Source organism: Zosterops lateralis, assembly GCF_965231275.1.
Source record: "Zosterops lateralis genome assembly, chromosome: 2".
Taxonomy (NCBI): Eukaryota; Metazoa; Chordata; class Aves; order Passeriformes; family Zosteropidae; genus Zosterops; species Zosterops lateralis.
Genome location: NC_139763.1, coordinates 99,137,077 through 99,162,783, shown reverse-complemented (window position 1 = coordinate 99,162,783; position 25,707 = coordinate 99,137,077). Strand labels below are relative to the sequence as shown.

Genomic DNA, 25,707 nt, shown 5'->3' with positions numbered 1-25,707 from the left:
CGCCCCCGCCCCGTGTGTTGCCGTGGTTACGGGCCAAGATGGCGGAGGAGGGCGGGCCGGGCCGCCGCGGGGAGCGGGGCGATGGGGGCCGGGGCGATGAGGGCCCGGCCGAGCGCGGCCCCGGCGCGGCTTTTCACATGTTCGTGCTCATGGAGGACCTGCTGGACAAGCTGAAGCTGCTGAGCTACGAGGAGGAGGCGCTGCGGCGACACAACATGCGGCCTCTCTCCAGGTGCTCCCGGGGCCGCGGGAGGGAGGGAGGGAATCCCTCTGGGGCTGTCAGGGCCGAGCCAAGGAAGCCCCAGCACCATGCCTGGCTCAGGGGAAAACCAGCCAGTTGTAAAGCTTCCCGTGTAAACTGGAAGCTTTCATAACGCCCTGCCCCGCGAAAGGCTGAGATGCGATTAGTTAATAGTCCCCTTGACCGTCCCTGTCCCCGGCGGGCACTGGGTATCTGCATGCCAGGGCACCTCTGCAAAAAATAAAAAATAATAATAATAAAAAAAAGTAATTCTACCTATTCCCAAGAAAATAGCCCTGCCTAAATTCTAAGTTATCCTAAGTAACTCTAAATATCTTGAGTTCAGAGTAGCTATTCGTGGGGTGTGTGTATATTTTTTGACTCTTTAACGCTTTACAAAGAGGGTCTTGGACCCATCGTTGGTAAGGCTGGGGTTTAGCATCCAGGACATATTTGTTATATATGTAATGGGGGTTTTTAAGTCTCTAGCCTGGGAAACAGGACCAATATGGTCCCAACATCCACCTGCCCAAATAACTTTTAAACCCATCTGTCAATTTCAGATAGGCTCCACAGCCGGGTGGAGAATTAAGGGTCACAGAATTAAACTCTTTATAAGTGTGGTTAGGGAGTCCAAGTTATTCCCTTTTTGGGAAGGAGGCTCAAGTATGAGCACAGCGGCTCTAAGTTGGTTCTAGCCTGTTGTTGAACCTCTGGAATGTTTGGAGCAGGGCAGCAAACCTTTGTGTACTTTAGTGAGTAGCTGTGTCGATAAAGGGACGTGTTTCCAGAAGTTCCCAGTATCCAGTGTGCATGTAATTTATACTTTGGGGGAAATAACTGTGGTCTGGTTCTATGGACCAAATTATTGTTAGGTCCACATATTTGAATTTGGTGTGATCCAAATCAGATCCAGTTTTCATTGGTCTCCAAAGCACAGTAGGTAAGGGCAGGTGGAAGGATCACTTCAAAACATGCTCGTGATCTGAGCTGAATTTGCAGATGTAGGAATGCCATCCTCTCGCATCTCTTGAGTGAAAGTGTGAAGGGGAGGTGATTTGGGGAACTTGGCAGCCAAGTCTGGTGTTGACTAATAACTTTCTCAAAGCTATAAACGAGCAAGCTGAGTGTAGAAAACTCGATGTGGTTATGTGTGAAACTAGGCATCCTGAATTTAATTCAGATGGGGGGTTGCTCATTGAGAAAACCATGTAAAGAAACTTCTCTGTAGCCTGTTGTACATGTTGTATCATGTTGTAAGAGCCCCAGGAGCTCACGGTACATACCATTTGTCCCCCTCTGAAACAGGCACTACTTCGCGCTGCCCACCAACCCCGGGGAGCAGTTCTTCATGTTCTGCGCACTGGCGGCCTGGCTGATCGGCAAGGCGGGCCGGTCCTTCCAGCAGCCGCAGGAGTGCGACGACCCCAACGCCGTCATCTCCAGCGTGCTCTCCGAGCTGCGCGCCTTCGTGAGTGTCCCTCGGGCCCCCTTCCCAAGTGTGGTATAAACACCTACATTCCCTTCAGGAATATCAGCACACACTGCTCTCCTGCTGGGTCTGGTCCCAAGAACTGGACAGGCTCTTCCTACCTGTAGCTTTGTACTATCCTACTTAATTGGATTTTTACATAGGCTATATCTACTTGCTAGTGGTTTTTTAGCACTACGAAAGTGGTCTTACAAAGGATTCCCGTTAGTTTTGTTCTCCAGTCTGTAAAATGGGTTAAAGCAGGCTTACCTTTTGTAGTGCCACATGTGTTGCTCGTTTATAGTAGCGTGATTTTCAGAGATTGTATCTGGAAGGTTTGCACAGTTTGTGATCTTGCTCCTGCCAAGGTCAATGACTTAATTTGCAGTGTAGGAAGTGTTTGAGAATAGTGTTTATGTTGGGGGGGTTTTTTTGTTTGTTTGTTTGTTTGGGGTTTTTTTGGGTGGTTTTTTGGTTGTTTTATTTGTTAAGGAGTAAAAGGTTGTACAAACTGCCAGGAACGGTACTGGGATATTTATTTATTTATTTCATTAATCAAAACCAAGGAAAAAGCTCCCAAACCCCAAAGGTCAGGAGACTGACAAGAAGTATGATCTTATGGAAGATTACACTCTGATGCAGCTGTGAATGACGTTAAGGACACTGTTCTCTAAAGGAATTAAACCATAAGAAACTACTATGTTTATTCTGCATGACAGCAGTAAATTAAAATATATTATAAATAAAATCTGGAGCAAACAGGGCACCGTTGAAAAGTTTGTGGTTAAGTCTCAAAACTTGAGTTTCTCTGTAGCAGTTCTTACCTTGCCTTGTCACTTGTGTGTTTTACCATCCAGATCCCTTGTGGCTCCTGCTTCTTCTGCTCCCTGGGATTATCCTCTTACCATGTGCTTAAAGATTCCTACACTGCATTTGTTCCTTGGCTTCGTCTGCTTTTCCTTCTGTTGCCTCCCTGGAGCTGCATAGGAGAAAAATGTAAATTGTCATTAATAAAATCTTCATACACAAGGGACTTATTGGTTTTAGTGTACAAAAGCTTATCTCCCTACAAGGAAATTTGGGTTGTTAGGCCATTAGTAAACAGCCTGCCTCTTTATTTTTAGGGAAGGCCTGTGGATTTTCCTCCCTCAAAATTAAAGACAGGCTGCGGAGAGCAAGTGTGCTATGTTCTTGATTGTTTGGCTGAGGAAGCCTTGAAACACACTGGGTTTAGCTGGAAAAGGTACAGTACACTTCTAAGCATCCTACCTATGTATTGTTTTCCAGCAAACAGATGTAAGTTGTAGTGGTAAAATAAAACATAGAAATGACTAAAAACGTTTTACTTGATGTTTCATGAGGTGGAAAATTCAACTAGGCTTGAAGCAGGGTGACCAATTAATTCCTAATGCAATTTCACACAACTGGCCTGTTACCAGCAAGGGTGGGTTTGGACATAGATTTAGCTAATTAACTAATGCCTTTTTTTTGTTATTTCCCTATACATAACTCCTTGTTAATCTGATAATTGAGTTGAAACATTTACTCCTTTTAGGCTCTATAAATCAATAATAAATTCCTGCAGTTATGCACAGTGTGATCATGTTACAACTAGACTAAAGAAATTTTATTTAATCTGAAGGAAATCTTAGGACAATTTAGATGACAGATAATTTCAAGTATATGAAAATGTCTTTAAAAGTGTTCTTTATTGCATTCTTTTCCTCTGATGGGTTTTGAAATGGATATAGCAAAGTAATTTCTGCCTTGGAAATATTTTACTGTTACTTCTCTTTACTACACAAATTTGACTCTAGGCTGAAAATCAGCCTGTGCTGACTTGCACTTGAATTTTGAGAGCTTATACCAATAGAGAAAACCCCCAAAATTTACTTCCTAGATGACTCTGTAGTGTGAATGTGCTGTACTGCCTTTAAGACAGTCCAAGATGAACAAGACTTTCAAGGCTGAGTGTATATTTATTTAAGTTGCGAAACACTTATCACTGTCTAAATATGTTCCACATCATCCATTTTTCTTATTAAATATTTTGTTTGCAGAGGTGTTTACAGTTTATTGTATTTAAAAGCTCTGCTGTTCTTTGAATTAATTTCAGGCCAGCATACCCAACAGAAGAGCCAGAAGAAGAAGAAATAACAGAAGATGATGCAGAATTAACACTTAGTAAATTGGAAGAGGATGTTGCAGTAGGTTTATTTGATTGGTTTTGATTATATTAGTATTGGTCAACTATGAGGAAATTTTTATTCTCTATTCATTTTGTTTGGCTTTGTTTAAGAAGTCTTTTCAATTAGCTGTTGGAGTTTTTTCCTGCAGCTCCATTCCTGCATTGTCAGATTCTCTGTAGAGTTTTTTATTGCTTTTCAGATAAGATTAGCTCTTCAAGACAGACCTTATGTTCTTATGTGCAGTGGAATCTAACGATGCTTAAAAACATGAAGATTCAGAATTGTTTCTTTTCTACTGATAAATCTACTCTTGATGTTAAACTAAATGTTAAAATAGGAAAACAATCAGCTGTCTGCTCTTTTCTGCATCTTGTTAAGGTCTAAGCTGCTTAAATTGGGAAGTGGGGATGAAACAGTTAACTAAAGCACAGTTGAAATCCTTCAAAGAACCTCTGGGTTTCCTCTCAGGTACTGTCCTAAGCCATGATTTTCACAACTAATGAATTCTCTTAGCTCTTTGGAATGTGTGTGTGCTAATAAAACCACTGAGGTATTATTCCTTTACGAGGTATTACATTACCATTACTGAGGTGTTACATACTCCAAAAGGATACTCACTTTTTAGAGCCCCTAGTGGTTCTACAGGGATTAATAACATGCCAATGTAAACTTTTTTTGCCCAGTCCATTATTGATGCTAGTATATTGATACTAGCTGCATCCATAATTGAATTTAGCAGTATTTCCAGCAATTAAATGCTAATGATGAGGTTCTCTGATTGATCTTTGGTTTTGATTCTTCTGAATAAGAATGATGAGGCTGACAGAGACAAGGCTAGTTTCTGTAAATCTTGGGCAATGGGATAGCCTGTGGAGGCTGGGTGTGCAAGGAAATCTGCACAGTTTGGTTTCTCAGTTCTGATAACCAGTCTTCTTGTTCTGGTGTTCAGTGCTTTTAAATGCTGCACGAATATGTATTGTCCATTTAGCAAAAGATAGTCTCAATCTAGTCTTAATTTCTTGCAAGTATTCAGGAGTCTCAGGGTCAAACATGCCAGAAGAAAATAGTGGTGCCCGGTATTTAAAAACTGGGTAAAGTAGAGGAAAGAGGAATAAACTCCAAGGTTTTCACTGAGGCTTGAAGGATTTTACCCTAAGACCTGTGTTACTGCAGCTTTTGTGATTTGTTTAGAAAGGAGGTGGATGATAAAATTTCACTTGGGTGGAAAAGAAAGTCAGGGGAGGGAAAAGGTGTATAAGGGTAAAGTGTATGGGTGATAAAATGGCAGATGAAATACAGTATAGATGAATGAAGGATAATGCACATCCTTACTTATGGGTGATGGGCTTTCAGCTGATCATAGTCACGGAAGAAGGGCATTTTGAAACTGTAACAGATTTATAGAGTAGGTGAGCAGAGCATATGGCCTCATGGGCAAGAAAAAAATCAATTGCCTCCATTTCAGTGGTGTTATTCTGCACACTGAAGATGTGGCATCGTTCTGTAAATGCAAATATGTAGTGCAAACAACATCTTGAAAACTGTTGAGGTCTGGTTGTGGGTTTTATTTTGATGGGGCTTTATTTTTAGGGTAGAGCTTTAAGAAATACATTAAAAAATACAATTACCATACAACTATTGATAATAAGCCATTTGATGTCAGAGGCTTTAGGTTTGGTATTTGAGTTTTGTTGGTTGGTTTGTTGATTTTTGTAATACTGTGGCACTCTGAAGGAAATATGAGGTAGCTTTAATCTTTCAGCTTCTCGCAGGTATTATGTCTCTTCATCAGGACCATATCATAAATTATTCATGTCTTGTTTTGTTCAGAAATATGGAACTTAATACTCCTTGGTTTGTGCTCCTGCAAAACAAAATTATGGAGAAAGATTTTACAATACTTACTGAAGTCTTACTTTGAAACTTCTCTTAAGGAAGAAGAGTCAGATAATGAAGAAAATTATATTGACCTGAATGTTTTAAAGGCACAAACATCCAGATCGGTAAGTTGTAACTCATCAGTCCCCCTCTTGAGAGATTTTTACATCTGTAGCAGCAATTTGTGTCTGTTGGATTTAAGTCTAAAAATCCTTGTTTAGTCTTTTCTTGAAAAAACACTCCATCTGAAATGAATCAGATACTATATATTAATATTATTTTGAAATAACAATGTGCAGCCAGTTTCTAAACTGATATCACTGAAGGGCTGCTGGGAACATCTGCAAGAAATTTTTTGTAGAGACTTCTAGTTTCATGAATATATTTTAATCCCACGTACCTACACCATTTCTGAAATGTATTATAATTCCTTAATATATACATTGTATTATAATTTACAATTATTTATTATAATTTATTTATAATCTTAATATATACAATGTATTATAATTTCTTAATTTATACATTTAATTGTCTTCAGTTTTAAGTACGATGAAAAGATATTTTAATTCCAAATCTTTATGGAATCAAAGAAAGCCATTAAAGAAACCTGATTCATTAGTAATCTAGATCATTCTGAATATAAATATTTTTCTAACGTTGACATTATAGTGATTTCTAACTGTTCTTACTGTGCATAACAATGATATTTTGTGTATAAACTTGTGACTTTTACACAGAATGTGAATGACACTGCAAAGCAAGAAGAGATTTTACAGTCCACAACAGATGCAGCAGAATGGAATCTGGAAGTGGAACGTGTGCTTCCACAGCTGAAAGTCACAGTCAGGACTGACAATAAGGTATGAAAGAATGGATTTGCCTGTGTACATGAGATGATTAAAATGTGATTTCTGTCGATGCTGTTTACTTTCTGTTTGCAGCTGTTGTCTTTTGTCATGAAAAGACCTGTGAGTAATGGGCTCTCCAGGGCTACCTTGTGTGAACCTTTGTCAGTTACTTTGACCCTAAAAGCAATAATTTTCAGTAAGGTGTTTTTTTAATGTTGTATTTTATTTCTGCTGCTTACAAGGCACCTTATTTCTATGTATTTATTCAGTGGGGATTTTTTTTCAGTCTTCTGACATTTCCAGTGTAGTCACACTTCTAAAAAATTCTATCTTCAGTTTAACAACTATTAAAACATCTTCCTGGAAGAAAACTGATGATCTCACCTTTCAACTCTTCCATTTTTCAACCACATGAAAGGCTGGTTGTATGGAATTCCTCTTGGTGAACTTTACATGACAGCCAAGTAGGTCTGTACCCCGGTAGAGTCATCCTGAACTCTCCTTATGTTTAATGAAAAGAAGTTAGCACTTTTTCAACTGCTTTTGCTCACCATATCCTGGTAACGGCCTCAGGGTGAAATTCATCCTGTCTTAGAATTGTGTATTTCTCTCCACAGTCATTTTGAAGGAGTGTAGAATGAGCAGCTTAGAAGTAGGCATCCATCTTTGGCAAGTCCAAACCTAGGACCTGCTCCTGGCATTGCCATAAGCATTCTTTCTAGGAGCTTGTGTAGCACACACAGATGAGTGCAGTACTGAAATTGTTCATTTGCAGTGACCCAGGGAGTTGGAGTGTTGGAGCAATCTGCAGCACTGATATAGCAATACAATACATATACATGAATACAATGAAAGATAATTATCTTGCCAAAAATAGGGGAAGCCTTCAACTGCCTGCTGAGCTGCTTGCCTGTCTTACACCATACTGCATTTTTCTGTGTGAGGAATTGCCTGGCTCGAACCACTCTGCTGTGATCCTCAGCAAGGCCATCTGTTGCAGAGAACATGATGCTTGAGTCTCACAGTGAGGAATTAAAACTTAATAAAGGCATACATGAAAAATTAAAGCCACTGTAGAATCTGAGGTTTACTAGCTTCCAGCTTAATGCACCATCTCTTGGCCTTAAGGAATATGTCAAAATGAACATGAAAAGAGGATTATTCTTTTTCTAGCTTCTTTCAGAAATAATTGGAGAGAAATGTTTGGTCTTTTTCCATTCTGCCAGAAAACATCATATTCTGTTTCCTAAGCTGTGCATGTAAACATAGTAGCAGGAGAATATTAATAGTTTAATCAATGGCACTAGAAACTAGAACTTACTGTAAAGTCCTGGACAGAGGACTGGGGGTGGGTTGGGTGCCTGTTGTTAAAACTCCAAAGTTTGGCAAAGTGTGAGCAATTGTCACCAGACCAACAAGGGATCATGAGTCTCCTGCAAACCTGAAACACAACATAAGCACATTTTCTCTAGTGGCTCATTTCCTGGTGTGTAGTGCCAATTCACAGCACCTTTTCTCAGCCCCCACCTGAGTCCATGTATGTTTCCTATGATCTTGAAGCTGGAAATAATTTTCCCCCTTCTAATTGTATCATCAAAACCAAGTTTGGGTATTTCTGCCTCTTTCATTTCTCTGCATTCTTCTCCTGGTAACAGTAAAGACTAAAATAGAAAGGAAAGAACAGATAGTCCAGAATGGTAGGTGTTGGACACTAAAAGCACCCATTTTGTCTAAGAATAAGCTGAACTAGTGCAGCTACAATCAATATTTTTAGTATTTGTGCCCGGAGTGGATTCTAGCAGAAATAGTTCCATGAGGCTCAGACTCTAAAAAGCATAGCTACTATGGTATCAGTGAGGATGTCAGTGTTTGTTTATGGATCTGAGTGTCACATGTGACATTTAGGAGATTTATAAATTGTGTCACATCGAGCCAGTGCCCCTGGCTATGAACATGGCAGTGGCAGGGTGATACATGGCAATAGTATAAAAGAGAACTGACCCTGCTTTGCATACCCACTGTTGTTTAGTAACCAGAGAAGGATAAAAGTGGTACTTACCTGTGTTCTGATTTGTGATGTATTTTTTAGGATTGGAGGATTCATGTAGATCAAATGCATCAGCATAAGGATGGAATTGATTCTTCTTTGAAAGAAACTAGGGTATGTCTTGTATGTACACAATATGTTACTAATCTGTCAGCATTTATATTTTCTCTTTTATTTGATAGGCATTAAGAACTAAATTGATCTTTTTTTTTTTTTCTTCATTTTACTTGTGCTAATGCTGTAAAATTAAAAAGGGAAAGATATGACAGTTGTCACTAAGGACAGTGCTAGTGGCAAAATACCTCGTGGGAAAGAGTTGTATGTGTGAGGATTAACAGGGCTATCAGGCTCCAATAATGAATGCATTACCATAAGCACATCCTGACTACAGAGGACAAAATAGAATAATACAATCCAAAGGTGCTGTTAGAAACACCCAAATACTCTGAAATACTGTTGTTAGAATAACTTACTGATACTGACATTTGTAATTAATTGAGATGGGGAGAGCAATGAAGCAGTAAAGACTGAAATACGTATTTGGGAGGTGGGCAGACCAGAACACATTGGGAATAATTTTTGTTGGCTAAACACGGTATTTCTGTACTATTTTTCTCTCTCTCTGTAGGCTTCCATAGCCTTTCTTAACTAGAGCACCATTTTGATACCCTTTGCATACTGTATGTATACTCTCAACCGACAGAATGTGATTTTCTAGGGCTACCTTGACAAACTCCACAATGAAATCAGCAGAACACTGGAAAAGATCAATAGCAGGGAAAAGTACATCAACAATCAGTTGGAGCACTTGGTTCAAGAATACCGTTCAGCACAAGCCTTGCTGAGTGAGGTATTGCTGATCTTTTGTTGTTGCCTTCTCCAGTATTAACTTGCTGTTAAGGGAGGGAAAAGGCAAAGACAACATGGGGTGAGCTATCTATGAATTCTGCTGCTGGATATAAAGCAGGGGAAATGTTGATTGGCTGTCAAATTATATTCTTCCTAAGCTAAACTAGCAATTTTTATTCAACTGTTCTGCAGGGGAAAATAGATGGTTTTGCCTGAGTATTATGTATAGCTATTGCCAGTCTTGAGCAGCTAGTAAATTGCTAGTTCTGCTTTCCCTGTGAAGTTCACACATCTGTCAGGAGTGGAAAAACTACAGTCTCAGTCCAATATTCATCCCTTAGATTGAGTACTGGTGCTAAGGTGCACAAAGCACTCTGATTACTTCTTTCCTTCATTTAGTTTTTATGCCAATAGAGAGAGAGTGCTGTCTGAGAAGCTTTTGGATCCCCTATTTAGGAGGCATTGTAGTCTGCCTTTTGCAAGCCCTCCTGGCTGTGGCCATACTGACAATACTAATAAAATTGACCTCTGCACCTTCTGTTTGCCTTGTTGTTAAGGTATCTTTGAGACAGTAATTTACTGTTGATGAAGTATTATTCTGGATTTCAGTATTCAATCCTTTCTGTATTATGGCAGATTTTCTTCATGTTTATTTCCTCATGTAAATGATTAGAAAGCATATTTCTTACCAAGTGTGTATTTGGACTATTTCCTGCTTTACGTTTTTGAATGAGAGTCATTGCAGGGGCTGATGTTTCAAGCCTGTCCTCATTTGTTAACCTCACTGGGGCTTTGTGGGAGAGTTTCTGGAATTGAAACAAATGAGAGCAAGTCTTGAAGTTTTCTCTGAGCTATCTGCATACATCTCTTCAACTGTCATTACAGCAAAGACATGTTTCTTTCCAGGCTAAAGAGAAGTACCAGGAGGGAAGTGGAGGAGTAACTGAAAGGATTAGAATGCTTTCTGAGGTAAAACACATCATATTTTGAAACAGTCTTCAGAGAGTTGGCATTTAGTGGTTGCAGTTTAATGAAACCAGTTCTTTCTGATTTGTTCTCATGTTAAAGATTATTCTTTGTTTGGGGGAGGTGATCTAGTCCAGTCCCTAAATTTTAAATCCAGGCTGCCATTGATTTTTAACTCATACATCAAATTATCCTACTGCCTAAATCTGGTTTTCTGTTTTGGATTTTCTTATTCCTTTATATTGGAATATAAATTTAAATAAACATCTCCTCTCTCCTAACTGTCTCCTCAGTTTGAGTGTTTCATGGCATTTCATTTAGAATTACTGCCTGACTTCCAAATGCTTCAACTCTTTATCCAATTCAGAATTTTTTTTAATGGCTCTGCTTGGGTTTTAGAAACCAACTTTATTTATTAGACAATAAAGTCTCAGGAATAGTTGCATAAAATAGGCCATACAATAAGAATGTGTTAGAAATTGTACAAGAATAGAATAGTTGAGTTAGAAGGGACCTACAGTGATCACCAAGTGCAGCTGCAGTAGGTCATACAGCAGTTCAATGTGAGTTTTCTAGCAAAGATTTGAGTGTATGAATTCTGCAGAACTAGAGCTGTTTTCTATTTCACTCTCAAGAAAGTAAGTTTGAAAAAGTATTTTGTGATGACTTGAGGTTTACAGTGTGTACTTTGGGAGCTGATGGACTGATTAGTAGTGGTGAATATGTTACTAGCTGGCATTCTTCACACCACATAGGTGCAGTGGTGCGTGTTTGAGGTAAACCAGACATTGGATGTTAGTACTGCTCTGTTTTCAGGCATCCAGTCAGACCTCAGCACACCTGGAATACCATTACCACTGCAGGTATGCAGGAACAATGCAGCAATGATTCCTTTTTGTTGCTGAAAAGGCTTATTGAAGCCTTAATGAAAGGCTATTTTCACATTATAGACAAGAATACAGAATTATTACCTTGGCTATACTTTAGAATTATATATTTTCTTTTTCTTTTTTTTTTTTATTGCCTGCCAAGGCAAACTGCTAGACAGTGCTGAAATGCACTTCTGTTCTTCATATGTGGATTTTACATACCTGGACCAGTGCCAGCAGGCTGGACCTGCTGCACCTTCTTTTGCTGCAGTGCTGTTTCTCAGGTTTCCAGTGTAACATGCTGAAGTCCTGATGCTTCCAGAAGGGCAGCAGGCATGGTTATATCATGAATCTTGATGTGTAGGGATATTGGTTCCTTTTTTCTTTCATCCAGCATCATGCTGAAACACTTATATTGTTTTTTATATTGGGGATGCATGGATTTTCAGTACCACCATGGTGTTTGGTAAAACTGTTACCCTTTTTCTGTAATTTTTTACAACATTAATTTAGTTAAGTTAAAAAATTCTGAATGTTTGAAAAATTGTTCCTCTTTACATAACAAGTAAGATAGATTAGTTAATTTTTTTAATAAAAGCAGATATTCAGCAGAGACTTTTTTTAATTTGATATTCATCTGGTTTAATTAAGAAAAAATCTATTTTAAGGTCACAGAAGCATTAGAGAAAGTAAAGCAGGAAACAGAAGAGAAAGGAAGCAGTATGACTGATGGTGGTAAGTACATTTATGCTTCAGACAGCACACCCTTTTTCTTGGTGACAGTTTCATGATATGTACTTCATTAAAATTAGAAAGCAATTACAAGGAGAAAAATCATTCAGCAGCATCATATTGGTGGGAAGGAAACAAAATGTAGGACACAATACATTTTAATAGCTTTTCACAGGTAAGATTTTCACACCCTGCTGAAGGTGTCTTCAGTTCTCTACCAAACCTCAAGTCAGATAGGGGGATAAGGCTCTCAGCTGAGCAAAACACTTCATTGAAAGACCTGTCTTAATGTTGATGCACATTTTTATGAAGCTCTTAGATGTCAAAAAGACAGCAAAATTGTCACTGCCTATTTCTGTCTTTTAAGTGTTTTGCATATTAAAAATGATGTATCAGTACAGTCATGTCTTCAGAGTAGAACACCCTTTTGTTCATTCAACTCCTCAATTTTAAGGAGTGAATTACAGCAAACAATGCTTTTGTGTTAGGTGGCTGACAGAGTTGTACTGTTTGTCTTTTTTTGGACAGCTCCTCTAGTGAAGATTAAACAGGCCTTAACAAAATTGAGGCAAGAAACCATTCAGATGGACATACAGATTGGTGTGATGGAACACACATTGCTCCAGTCAAAGCTGAAAGAGAAATCCAATATGACTAGAGATATGCATGCAACAGTGATTCCAGAAGCCACAGTAGGTGCCTACTAAAATCGGTTGGACCTGACTTGGTTTGCCCAAAATGCAGTTTTCTACATTTGCTTTTTTTGTGAGTTCAGAGGTTTTGTTTTTGTTGGGGTAGGAGGATGTTCTTTTTTCCTGTTCCTTTTGGACAAGATGCTTGTTAAAACATGCACTTTTTTAACATGCACACTTCAGACTCAAGAGGGAGCCACGTTTAGTTTTGTGCTGTAAAGATGTACTGCATGTCTCTTCCAAATATACTAATAAATTCTGGTTAGCAAAGATGTCTCTGTCTCTTTGGAGAATGTTACATAGTGTGAAAGTCTGTAGAATGATGCTGACAGCCTGTAATCTCGATACTCTGCAATGCTGAAAGGAAATTGCTTGCAAAGGACTTGAAAGGACTGTAAAATGTCTGTCATTGCCACTTACATACGTTTAGGTGAAGTATTTAATCGATGATACTGAAATAATACAGCATTACCCTTTCTAACAGGCTGGGCCAAAACTGGTATCAGCTGCAAGATTCCTTTAACAGCAGGAACAATATCAAAATCTATATAAGAAGGTGAAAAGTATTATTTCGAAATCACTCTTGGCTTTCTAATTTTTTTCCATGTGCCATCACTGTTTCAGAATCACTTTATATATTAGCAATGGGTCAAATGCTGCTTTCATTTATAGTATTTAGAAGAGCTCTGTGGACATAATTTGGATTATTCTTGTTTTCTGTTCTTGTGTCAGAACACCCACTTTTGATTTCTGTGAAGGAAAAATGTTGCCAAATCTAGTTGAGTAATACAGAATGAGAAGAAAAATGTAGGAGGAATGTAGGGTTGGGAATGTAATGGCAACAGGGAGCTTGCTTTGTCTTAGTAAATGTGTAGGTAGGGAGTGATTCTAGACGTTAGTGGTAATGAAGGAGTATGGAGCAAAGAAATAACCTTATTAAAGTACTGGTACATCCTTGTGGTTCTAGTTGTTCATGAGCCATGAGTGATGTTAGTACAATTGCAGTGGCATTAAAATCCTTGCCCAACTTCTGCAGGCTGTTCCTTTCATCTGACAAATAATTTCTCTTACTGAAAGGTGAGCAGTATTTTGCGGAATCAGTGGATCAGAACTGCGTCTGAAAGTCAAGATACTTGACCCAGTCAGTACTATGAGGCAGTGTAAGTTTGTGCTTCAGTATTTCATTTGCCAAAAAGAAAAAGCCCTAAACCTATAGGATTTTAATAAGTGAAAAGCTATCTGTAAATGTCGACTATTACAATTTACCTGTGCAAGCCACTGCTGAAAATCTCTATGAATCACACTGGAAATTGGTTTTCAGCTCCTTTTGCTGCCTACCTATATCCTCCCACATTGAGCTGAAATTAGAAAAGTTATTATTCATGTTCCCTTTGTTAGGTGCTGTTGCTACTGCATATTTACTTTAACAGTGGTTTTACTTCAGCTTAAGCTATAGCAACTCCCTTTTGCATTGCCTGCAAAGCAGCTCACTGATGCTTTTGGATTGCAATGTTGTGTTGTATAAATACTGTTTATGTAAATACTTCCCTCAAAAAACCTCCTCCTTCATGCTAATATAACAAACATGATTAATCAAAACCTTTTCCTTATGAACTGAGCCTCTTATTCTATTAGAAGTGAATCTGTTAAGGCAAGCATGGCCAAAACCTCTCTAATGTGACAAAAATCTCTGGAAGAAAAGCCTCCTTTATGCTAAAGTAATTCTAAAATAGCGTCCTAATTATCTGGAATTGATCTGTGTTATTTTTCAACCATACTGTGTGAAAGTGCCTTCATTTAAGTAGAATACTTCTGTTGTTATCTCAGGAGTGATACGTGGCCTTTAATTGTCATCTGGCAAGGAGTGGCATTTTCCCCTTGAAGGCAGTAAAAGCACTTGATTGACCCTGCTTTGAAAGCAGCCTGACTGCTCTGGCAAGTGCCCACACCATCTTCCTTAAAATCAGAGGAGAGCAGTGAGGCTTGTCACAGCAGCCTGAAAGGCCCTTCTAGAGAAGCAGAGATCTGTGTAATTATTCCACTGCTGAATCAGTGCAGGAAGCAAAAGCCACATTAAAGTTAAATCACTTGGTTCACATTCCTTCCTGCACTGCTCATTATCTAATGCAGTGTCAGAACGGAAGACCAACAAAACAAAGATGTCCCTAAGTTAGTAGGATGCACATAAAGCTGTTCTATAAAACAGCCTCTCTTCCTCTGGAGAGGATTTAGGACAGAAGGACTATTGGCAAGAGTTAACTTTTGTATACAGGTGTCCTCTTCCAAGGTCTCTTAACATTTTCAGTTCTCCGGAATGTCAGCATGGAGGCCAAGTGTCACTGTGGAGATTTTACCTAGAAGCCAAGTAGAAGCTGACTGTAAACAGACCTAGAAATTGTGCAGAGAGAGAGAAAGAAGGAACTTTATTTGCTCACTTAGGTTAGAGAAGCCATGGGTTTTGTCCTTGCCATGAGGACTGCAATAGTTCAGTCTCATATGTGGCCCTGGTATGGGCTGACACTTAGCTCTTGGAAATGTGTTGTTTAGGAAGGCTCATCAGTAGCCAGCTCACTCTCTTGCATGTACTCCCCAAAGTTCCAGGAAAGGAACACTTGCACCATATTACTTCTTAGGGTTTCTTCAGCTCTGAAATACCTCTGAACCTCATAACATGACCCAGTGTCTTATTTCCCTTTATTTTGTCTAGGCTAAGATATAAGTGTCCTATTGGGAACTGGAAATGGCCTTAGTGCTAGCTGCTCTCTTAGAGGTGCTGTTTATAAGTCATTTAGGATATCTGAGAGTGATTACATGCACTACCTTTTTACTTTAATAAATATTATACCCCACTCCCTGTTGTCTTCTAATGTCAACAGATAGCAGGAAATGCTGTGTTGATAAAAAGTGCAAAGGGCTGGTTTTTATCTTAATCCATTTCTCTCACAGAGAAACTTCTATAGAGTTGGTGACTTGACACTGAAATTGCAAGACCTTAAAAGTGGCTTTCAATCATATGCCGAGAATTTATTGTTTCAGCACTGAGACACGTTGATCATTTGAACTCGCATTGCTCAGTGCTGTGCAGGAAGCTGAATGAGGTCAGAGAAGAAGCCACTGTTATAAACAACTCCCAGATCTGGTCAAAATATTCTCACTCCTGTCTGCTGATGGCGTTAAAGGCCTTCCCCTCCTCACCCACCCAAAAGAGGAACTTCAGGGAAATTTTTTTCTTTTCGCTTATGTCCACCTACTAGTAACTTTGCCACTTTTTTTTTGGAATACAGCTCTACTGTGCACTGTAACATACAAAAAAATCACTGTATTGCAAATTGTAAGTTACAGTAAGAGCAAGTAAGTCATCTGTGCGTGACCTATAAAAAAAAATCTCAGCATAACTGAGGAGCCTGTGTGCGAACATTTCCAGCTTCTGTGCTCTTTGAATTTTGCATCCAAATTTTTGCATCCTGGGCTTCTCTCCAAGTTTGACAAATGTTAATTAGAAAAAGAAGGAGTCGGTTGATGCTGTGCTGCCTCGCTGGCCGCGCGCCCGCGCGGGGTTGTCAATGCTGCAGTGTCCCCCCGCACGGCAGCTGCACGTGCATGCGCACAGGCCTCTCCCGGGGCTGCAACCAGCAGCAGAACAACATGCCTGTGAAAACCCTGCCCTACTTCCTGCAGCCTCACTGCTTTCCATTTGCCTGCGGATGGATTCCTGTTTTAGGAAATGGTTGGGTGGTACCTGGAAAAGGCACGAAATAAAGCTCAGGAAAAGTTAATCAGTACCCGTGAGGTCAAAGTAAACAGAGTATGAGCACTGGTTTTTCTGCATGAATACTGCTCACAGGTAGGGACTTTCCACAGAAGGCTTGGAGTTAGCCAAGGTTATTTTCATCTGCCATTTCCTCCTTTCAATGTATTTTTTCATTCAACAAATGCCATTACCACGGCTTTCTCATGTATTAGCTAATACTCAGCTATTGCTCCGGGGCTTGGTGTTGCTGGAAATGTCTGTCTTTCAGCCTCCTAGTAACAGCCCTACCATTTCACAATTATTCCCACGCAACACTGGAATGAGCAGGGTTGAGAGCTCTTTACTGAGAGTAAGTAACAATTTGAATAAATGCTAGTCTTTCACTTACTGCCTGGTTTTACTCTGTTCTTTTTCACCCCTGCTCCTACTAGTTAGGATTGGCTGTATTTCAGTACTCCATCCCAGAAGCAGCTGAGATGCTCACATGTATCCTGTTGTAAAAATCAACAAAGGTGAATATTTTAAGATCAGAAGGACAGAATGATTACTTCTAATAATATTCCTGTTGATAACACACAGTTGCCATTGTTCATTCAAAAATATTTTCCTGTTTCTGTGGTTTTCAAAGGATGACAATACTTCAAATGACACCTTAGTGTTTCTCAATAGTAACACAAAGAATTAAACTGATGAGTGTAGGCATCCCTCAGACAAAAGTTTCCCATTCCTCCTCCAGTTTTAGAGCAGAAGTTTCTTATTGTACCTTGGGAGGGAGGCTTTTGTAAGGTTTTAGAGAGTTCTCCCTATCCTTCTTCAGCATGGCTTGTCCATGAGCGTTTTCAAAATGGATCCTTTCAAAGAATCCATTTGGGAAAGAATGCAAACCAGTAGTCAGACCAAAAGGGACAGACTGTGAAATTTTCCTAGAAACTACTGCCAAAAAAATGGTGTAAAGGTTTCAAAAGGTTTTACAGCATCTGTTGAACATCGTTTCCTGTGTTACAGGAGGTGCACAAGTTCCTGGTATGGTGGCAGGAAAAACTTCTGCCGAGTTTGTCAAATGCTATCTACCAACAGTAAAAACAATGAAGACTGTGATTCTTAAAAAGTGTCACTCATTAATTTTGTACTCTTTTGTCCAGCAGCCATTTCATTACAGCCTTCTGTAGAGTGCCTATAAACTCAAGTAAAACATTCTTGAAGAGTTTCATCATCTTCAGCTATATGATATTGACAACGAAAAATAAAAAATACTGTTCTGGGAAGACTTTCCTCAGGACAGAAGAGTAGAATCTAGGTGTGGCAAGGCGTGGCAGGTTTGGAGGGTTTTTTCTGTCAGTAGTCCAGTAGTCCACTCCTTATCTGTTTGAATAAGGACATACCTGTTAGTGTGTTTGTGTTTGTGAGAGCTCTTATCGAAAAAAGGATAACTTGGTAATAACTTTGCAGGTAACTGTATAAGATAAGATAAACAACTGAAAAAGCCAATTCAGTTTTCTCTCAGTTGTGAACTAGACAGATATACAGGTAAGAAATCCATATAGATGGAATGAGCTTCCTTTAAAAAGCTCTTCCATACTACCTTGGCTTAAATGTACAAAACATGCCTTTGCTTAGTTGTATTCCATTTGTTGCTTCTAATTAATCTTCATCTCTCCGACGTGCATGGTGTTCTTTTCTGTGATGATGTTTCCCTCCAAATAATTGGAAGTTTGACAACATGACCTGAATATAACGGATGTGGTCAGTCCACCTGAGCATAAGTTCGGTGGAACTGACTTGTTGTGTGTCTGTAGAGTGGCACCTGTGAGCAGCCACTGCTGACACCCATCCAGTGGGTGTCAGGAGATAAGAGGCAGGAAGCTCCTCTCACTGCGGTGAGAGAAACCGCAGCTTCTGCGGTGCTTGTCTCCTGTAGGAGACTGTAGAAGGCTGGACAGACTGAATTTGCTAGTACAGCTACATACAGAGGGAAGGTGAACACCTTGGTGCTTTGTCACCCTTCTAACAAGAGCAGCTAGTCAAAACTCAGCGTCCCATTGATCGCTCCAGTCAGGGGGAGGAGGAAGTGGCAAAGAATGAATCAAACAAAAACAGAAAATACAACAGAACCTGCTCACAAATTCAAGTATACTTCTTGAATTGATCTCTTGACTAGTTTTTGGGCTCAGGCTAAACATTCTGAGTAAGCATGGGCTTTCCTACCTCACCTGTGTTTTTTCAGACCTTCACCACCTCTCTCTTTTCTCTATGCAATAACATTTAAGCCTGAGGCCTCAGAATTTAGGCTGGATCATTTATCTCTGTCTGGTGGACCAATATTTTTATGTTGCACCTTTCAAAACCATCTGCTTCTGGAAAAAAACTTCCTTTTATCTTCACCACAAAGAGTTTTATTGATACCCAGAGTTTCAAAGCAGTTTAACTTGACCTCTACCAGCATAAGGTTTTGCTAGGAGGAGCAAAGCTTTCATTTGTGAAAAACAGTTGTTCTGTTCAGTGGTGGGAAAAAAGAAGAAACGGAAGAAGATATGGCCAGACAATGTACCTTCTAGAAAGCTGTAATATTCCCTACAGGACCCAGATTTTTATCCTGTGCCAACATATTGTGTCTCTAAACACCTGAATTTGCTGTTCCTGATTTTAGCAGAGTGACCCCCCACATAAAGCTTGAAGAATATAGCAATGAGCAAGACCCATGGCATACAGAAAGATCTTTCAGTGCTCAACAGTAACTAAGTCTGCATTTGAGATGAAACATCATTTATTTTTTAGAGACTCAGAATACAAACCTCCAGTTTATCAGTGTGAGGGATCTTCTGACAAGCACCAGAAAAAAGCTTTACTGTGATGCAGAAAATGCAATAACAAAGTCTTTTCATGACAATCCATCCTATATTTCATCCCAGAAAATGCTGATAGCTCTTTTTCACCATGTCTTAAGTGTGCCAGCTCTATTATACAGATCCCAATCTTTAAACCATGCTTTGGCAAATGTATCCTTTGTGGCACTTGTGTGATCGATTATGCTTTACTCAGTGCTGTGATTGTTTACAACACACCACAGTCTTCCACTGGGTGAAGATACATTTATTACAGACAATGGTGCCAGTGCTGATCTGTTCTTATTGGCCATTTCAAAACAAAAGCCAGACAAAAAGGCATCTGTTTTCAGTGGCTGGTCAGGTTAGTACTGGAAGTCTCTTCTTGGTGCTTTTCACCCTATGTTGGAATACAGCTGCCAGTGTTCAGGGGCCCCTTTCACTGAGGGCCACCTCCCTAGAAGAGCTGCTGTGGACTTAGGCTAATTCTAGCACTGACCTGCCTTTCTCAAGCTGTTCAGGCAAATCTTCACACTGAGTCATTAGAGCCCTATGAATGGCATACAGTTAAAACATCCAAGAGTGTCAAAATGAGTCATAAATTTCAAGTGGCAATTGCTATTTTGAGTGACTGTTTTGCATTGCACTTCCCAGGACATGCAGGAAACAGCAGTATTTAAGCTTTCCTGCTGCTTGTGGTTCCTAGCACGTGACTGCCGGGGCAGTTATATCACTGAGCCACACCTTGTGCTTGCTTACTGAGAATTCATATTCCCAGGCATACATGTCACCTTATCAGCAGGAAGTGACTCTGGACTTCTACAGAAAGTCGTTTCAGGCAAAGAAGGGTGTTGCTTTCAGTGGCCAGCCTGACTTGCAGACCACACACCCTCTGCCTTGAAGAGAGCTGAAAATGAGACCCTACAGGTATCTGCAACAGTACCAGCATGCAGAGGGAAAAAAGGCAAAGTTAAAGACATGGTAGTAGTGACCATTCCCATGGATTGACTTGGAAGACAAAAGCTGGGGAACAGAGAAACAATTGGACATGCCCATGCAGAGAAACAATCCCAAAAAGGAAACGGTAAGGCTGCAACATGGGAAAAGTCATCAGTTAGGTGGAGGAGCATGTTCCTGGCATGCAGAGGGACAGAAGGGATTTCTGCATATGCAGAGAAAAGGCAGAAAGGAAAAAAATACCCCTAGAATGAGTATATTTGCCATGAGAGTGAAACATAAGAGAAGAGCACACAACAAGAAAAAGGTGCAGCTCATTGAAAGAGGTGAAGAAGAGGCATTGAGATTGAGAGTGAGGAGGACAGACTGATAAAAAAATGGAAGTTCTCTACAGCCTTAATGTAAGCTAACACAAGTCATGGGACATTCCCACCAGCCTGTGCACACACACAAACACAACAAACAAACAAACAAACAAAACTGTTTACCACAGCTACCTTTGGTGTCCAAAAGCCACAAGTAGAAATGAAATAAGGAGAGAAAAAACAGAGGAGTTAAAAGGTTAGGTGAGGACAAGAGTATAGGCCACTTCAGAAGCAGATACACAAGCACAGGAAGTTCTGAACGGAAGATGAGGAAAGGGGGAGGAGGAAGACAGAAACTAGTGAGCTGAGTATGCAGGAATAGTGTTGGTTTCACATAACCTTCTTTGTTAGCAGATCTGTGAATAGCTGGAGCAGTTCCCACTGTTCTGCAGGGAGATAGTGCATTATTTGCTGCAGCCACAATGAAACAGTTAAGCGCAGTTGCATTAGTACAGGCAAGGCCCTGCCTGTAACAGCTACAAGCCTTGTTTGGCTACAGCCATGAGGAGAAGAGGGGAAAATTCTTTAAGTTACTCTTTCCAGGGCCCTGTTTTCCCTCTTGCTGTTTTTTTTTAATCTTTCTCTATGGAGATGAGCTGCATTTAACTGCTGTTAATTGGTAGATAAACAGGATTGAATTATTTAATGTTGTATGATTGGTATAATTTTCACAAGTAATAGAGGAATTTCAAACAAAACTAAAGCTGTTTTACAGTTTTTTTCAGTTGACCAGCAGTACCACCAGTGGAGTTCCTGTTAAACACTTCCCTTTTTTTTCCTGTTTGCAAGTCCAAATTTGGTGTCAAAGGGCAGAACCCACAACTATCAGTTCAGGCAGGCTTAAAGACAGTTATAGCTAATAAAACTTAGTGGAAAAAAACCATCTGTTGGAGACCTGCTTCTTGAGGAAAGCTAAATTTGAAGTTGCTTCATGTAACTCAGAAAATTAATTCCATCCTTGTTTCTTCTTTGTCCTTACTCCAAACTGAAGACTTGTGATGACAAGTTGATTGAAAATACTCACGCATAACTAAATTCAGGTGGGAAAATGTCCACATGAGAAGGCCAAAATTCTGTGCAAACCAGTAGCAGGGTTCCAGCTAGGGTTCAGCTGGAGCGCTGCCTGTCCCTGGCATCCTGCCCCAGAGCCCCAGACCAACCATATGTCTGTGTGCCCTGGGCCTGGGCCAGTCTGCCTGGGAAGACTCCTGGCCCCACAGGGATGCACCAAGCTGGAGATGGCAGTGCCTTGTGGTCTGCCTACAGTGGCTCTGAAAGCCTCGGCAGCCCCAGCTCTTCAGAGCCACCCGGCTGTACAGGCAGGCGTTGGGATGAAGCCTGTCCAGAGATGGAGAACTCTGCCGGACAGTTACAGTAGGAAAAAGCAAACATGGCCCTGGGACTCCAGCTTTCCTGCTGGGATAAACGGAGCTATCGAGAAGCCACTGTGGGTGTGTTCAGCTGCCCCTCATCTGCACGTTTCTATCACTTCCCTGCAGGGGATGCACCCGAGGCACAGCAGTGTGATGAGCAGGAGCAGCTCCTAGATCCGGCTGAAAACTGATCTGGTAGGAGCCCCCTCTGCCCACCCACCCCATGCAGTCAGCTGAGCAGGCTCTTGAGAAGACAAAGAATGGGAAACAGAGGAAAGGAAGGCGTTGGGGAATTTTCTGTTGGCAGTGCACAACCACCTTGCACCGGTGGTCTAAGCTGCTGCCTGCAACGCCAGTCTATGATTCTCCATTAGCCATTATTGGGTCCTACCAGTACTGAAGAGTTTCACCATGCAGGCAGGCAAACATTACATAATAACTAATACTAAAATACTCTGCTAATTATTCCACTATTTTTCTTACATTTGAATTTATTCTTGAGAGGTTCTGTCAAAGAAATGATTAAATGATCATTCTTCTTTCTCCACCTCACAAAAGCTTTTACTTTCAAGACAGAATAAATTCCTTGCTGGTCACTCCTCTCTGGACTGTCATGAATATAATTTTGAAAGACCTTCATGGTTAAATTAAATATTGGGGAAAAGAATGGCAGAATACCAGCCACTTTATCTCATACTATTATAATAATAATGCCAGCCACTTTATCTCATACTATTATAATGATAAAGTTCTTGTATAATATTATTACCCTTTTATACTCATTTTGGCCTTTTCTCTGTTGTCTTGGAACATCTCCTTTGTCATTCATTGATTTTATTCTTAATAATAGCATTGCACTGAAGCACAGGGTAGGCTGAGGCTCATGCACATAACCATACAAGAAGTCAGAGCAATCACATTCACCCACGGTGCTTTTCAGTGTAATATCTGTTGTCTTCAGTGCAGGCTGCATCTCCTCTCTCTCTCCATTGTGGGCTCTAATATATGCAGAAAACGGGAGCTCAGGGAGTCTGAGCTAAAATAGACTGGAGGCTGAGGACCCAAGAAAGTAAGGACTGTTGCATATGTTTGCCCTCGTCCCCAGGAACCCACATCTGAGCGCTGTCATTACAGAACATGGAGCCAAACTGCTTTTAGGGCAGACCCAGCACAGCCAGTTCATATATTCACTGCACCTGGATTTGGTCCAAATCTCATGGAGTTCTTGCCATCAACTGAAACTTTAAGGCTAGCAAACTACACATCATCAAAAATCATTTTGAACACTCACTGGGGAAACATTCCTCAGTCAGTTCAGTCTCCCTGTTCAAACAGCTTCATGTGCTACTCATAATGCTCTATAGAAGTAGCATACATGACATTACATGCACATAGAAAGTCTCAAAAAAAAAATTAAATACTTGCTAATCTTGTGAGGACATTGTGCTGAAAGGGGTGTATCCATCAGAAGAAAACCAATTCCATTTCATGCAAGCTTATCAAGAAAACATGCCCAATATGCAACCATTTCACAGCTGCCAAAAGAGATCAGTCTAATTTCTTTTTTTAGCTAGAAGGGGAAATACAACCAGGCAAAGCTGTTGGAAGCCAAGAAGACTATTTAGAAAAAAAGTAGAAACCATCCACAATTTCATCCAAAGGCAAAAGAGTTTGTGAAGTCAAGCACTTGGCCAAGTGACATAGTTGCAACATTAACGTGGGTGAACATGAGGCATGTCTATTAGTGAATTTATTGGTGGACTGTCTGTAATCCTGAGAACTAAACCTAGAGAAAACATTTTGTGCAGTTCTGTTTCTGGTATTTCTCTGTCCTCATCTCTCCCTCATCTCTCTATTCCCTTCTCATTCCTCCCCCATACAACAACTGGTTGCATGCTAACAATATTTTTCTTTGTGTCTCTGCAAATACCATTAGATCCAAGCATGTCTCGTGGAATTTGAGGCTATCATCTGTTCATATGTACTGGGTAGTCAGGAACTTCCACAAGACAACCATTCTCCTCACCCAGATTTCATTTGCTTAAAAACATCTCAGGAATTCTTACGAATTGTTTCATTGTTTTAAATTAGCACTGAGAGAAGCCCTCCCACTTGCCTCCCCAGTTGTACCCAACCTGAATTTGGATGCATTAAGAATGAAATAAATCATATGCCAACCTGCATGCCATTAGAAACCATTCAGGCCAAAGAGGGGCCAGATGTTAAAATAATTTGCAAAAAATGACTACTGAAAAAAAAAAAAAAAGACTTTTGTAGGGTGAGTGGGTTATCTTGCCCAGTTGGAGACTGAGAACTGCTGAAGATAGAGGGATGACAAGGCTGAGAGTGTTAGGTTTGTCCAGCCTAGAGAAAAGAAGGCAAGCAGCCTCCCAGTATCAAAAGGGACCTGCAAGAGAGCTGGAGAGGGACTATTGACAAGGGAGGTAGTAATAGGACAAGGAGGAATAGCTTTAAACTGAAAGAGATTAACACTGGATGTTAGGAAGAAATTAATAACTGTGAGGGTGGTGAGACACTGGAACAGGCTGCCCAGAGAAGCCATGGATGTGCCATTCCTGGAAGGGTTGAAATCCAAGTTGGATGGGATTTTGAGCAATATGGTCCAGTGGAAGCTATCCCTGCATGTGGCAGGTATGTGGTGGGAATTGGAACTAGGTGATCTTTAAGGTCCCTTCCAACCTTCTGTGATTCTAAGGGCTGCACAGTCCTTGCCTGGCTCCACTAGGAAGCTGAGTGAGGCACAGACTCCTCCTGAGGATGGCATGCAAGCTGCCACAGGAAAGATGGTTCCAGGAGATTGTGCTTCAGAGATATACCTAGGAATCAAAGTTTTCTGTTCTCTGGGAGAGGGTAGTGCATGACTTACTCCAGGAGTAAGTGACCCATGTCCAGCAATGGATCCCCATACAAAGAGCCCTTATAGACACTATGTGAATATGTTTACATTTTTCTGTGTTTGGGGTACAGTCACTCTTCAGGTCCTTTGTGGCTTAATTATCCTCTTGAGATCTCAGTTACTGCCTCTCAGTGGGCTGATATGTCCCCATCTAGGTATTCCTCAGATGAAAGCAGTGATATTATAATTACTACAGTACCATCATGCTGCAAATGAACTGCTTGTGCTTGGTTACCTACCACAGATTTAATCCATGAGCATAACAGTCTTCTCTTTGTGTTTTCACAGCCTGGATCTTCAAAGGAAGACCTTTTGTTTCCATCCAGGATGATAAATGGGTTTTAGCTTTATTTTCTCAGAGGGAAGCTTATGTGATTGTACTGTCTGTCATCTGTCTACACTGATAAGTTTTTAACTGCCACAGCCAATTATAATTATTTCCAAAGAAAAAAACTGCCAGAGGCAGACTTCTCCATGATAATTGTATTTCTATGGATTTTGTAAAAGACAGCAGCAGACTGGGTTGGGGCTGAGGAGGAGGGAGAGGACAAAGCACAAGACCACACTGAGAGTGTGCCATGTCAAGGAAGTCTGGGAGGCCTCAGCTGATCCTCAGCCCATCCTGGCTGAAGGCAGGCAGCACGCCAGTCTGCAGCACTGGAGAGTCAGTGGGCATGGGTGTCTCTTGCAGACATCTCACGAAACATTCTGTTCTTGTCCATGGCTGTGATTTGACA

General features: G+C 40.5%; 1 protein-coding gene across 1 annotated transcript; it reads left to right on the top strand.

The window, feature by feature from the left end:
• Positions 1–23: 23 nt before the first annotated feature.
• On the top strand, positions 24–25,462 carry IFT57 (intraflagellar transport 57). The gene is made up of 13 exons (XM_083882651.1): positions 24–232; positions 1,550–1,712; positions 2,837–2,955; positions 3,829–3,919; positions 5,836–5,904; positions 6,520–6,642; positions 8,720–8,791; positions 9,396–9,527; positions 10,433–10,495; positions 12,030–12,096; positions 12,622–12,785; positions 22,180–22,248; positions 25,259–25,462. Exons 1-12 carry the CDS (start codon positions 39–41, stop codon positions 22,225–22,227), a joined length of 1,305 nt encoding a protein of 434 aa, XP_083738777.1. The 5' UTR covers positions 24–38; the 3' UTR covers positions 22,228–22,248; positions 25,259–25,462.
• The last annotated feature ends 245 nt before the right edge of the window (positions 25,463–25,707 follow it).

Excerpts from the sequence above, each read along its gene's own strand:
- IFT57 (XM_083882651.1), top strand. The coding sequence starts at position 39 with ATGGCGGAGGAGGGCGGGCCGGGCCGCCGCGGGGAGCGGGGCGATGGG. Across the intron at positions 1,713-2,836 it reads TCTCCGAGCTGCGCGCCTTC|GGAAGGCCTGTGGATTTTCC; the intron begins GTGAGTGTCCCT and ends CTTTATTTTTAG. Across the intron at positions 12,097-12,621 it reads AAGCAGTATGACTGATGGTG|CTCCTCTAGTGAAGATTAAA; the intron begins GTAAGTACATTT and ends TTTTTTGGACAG.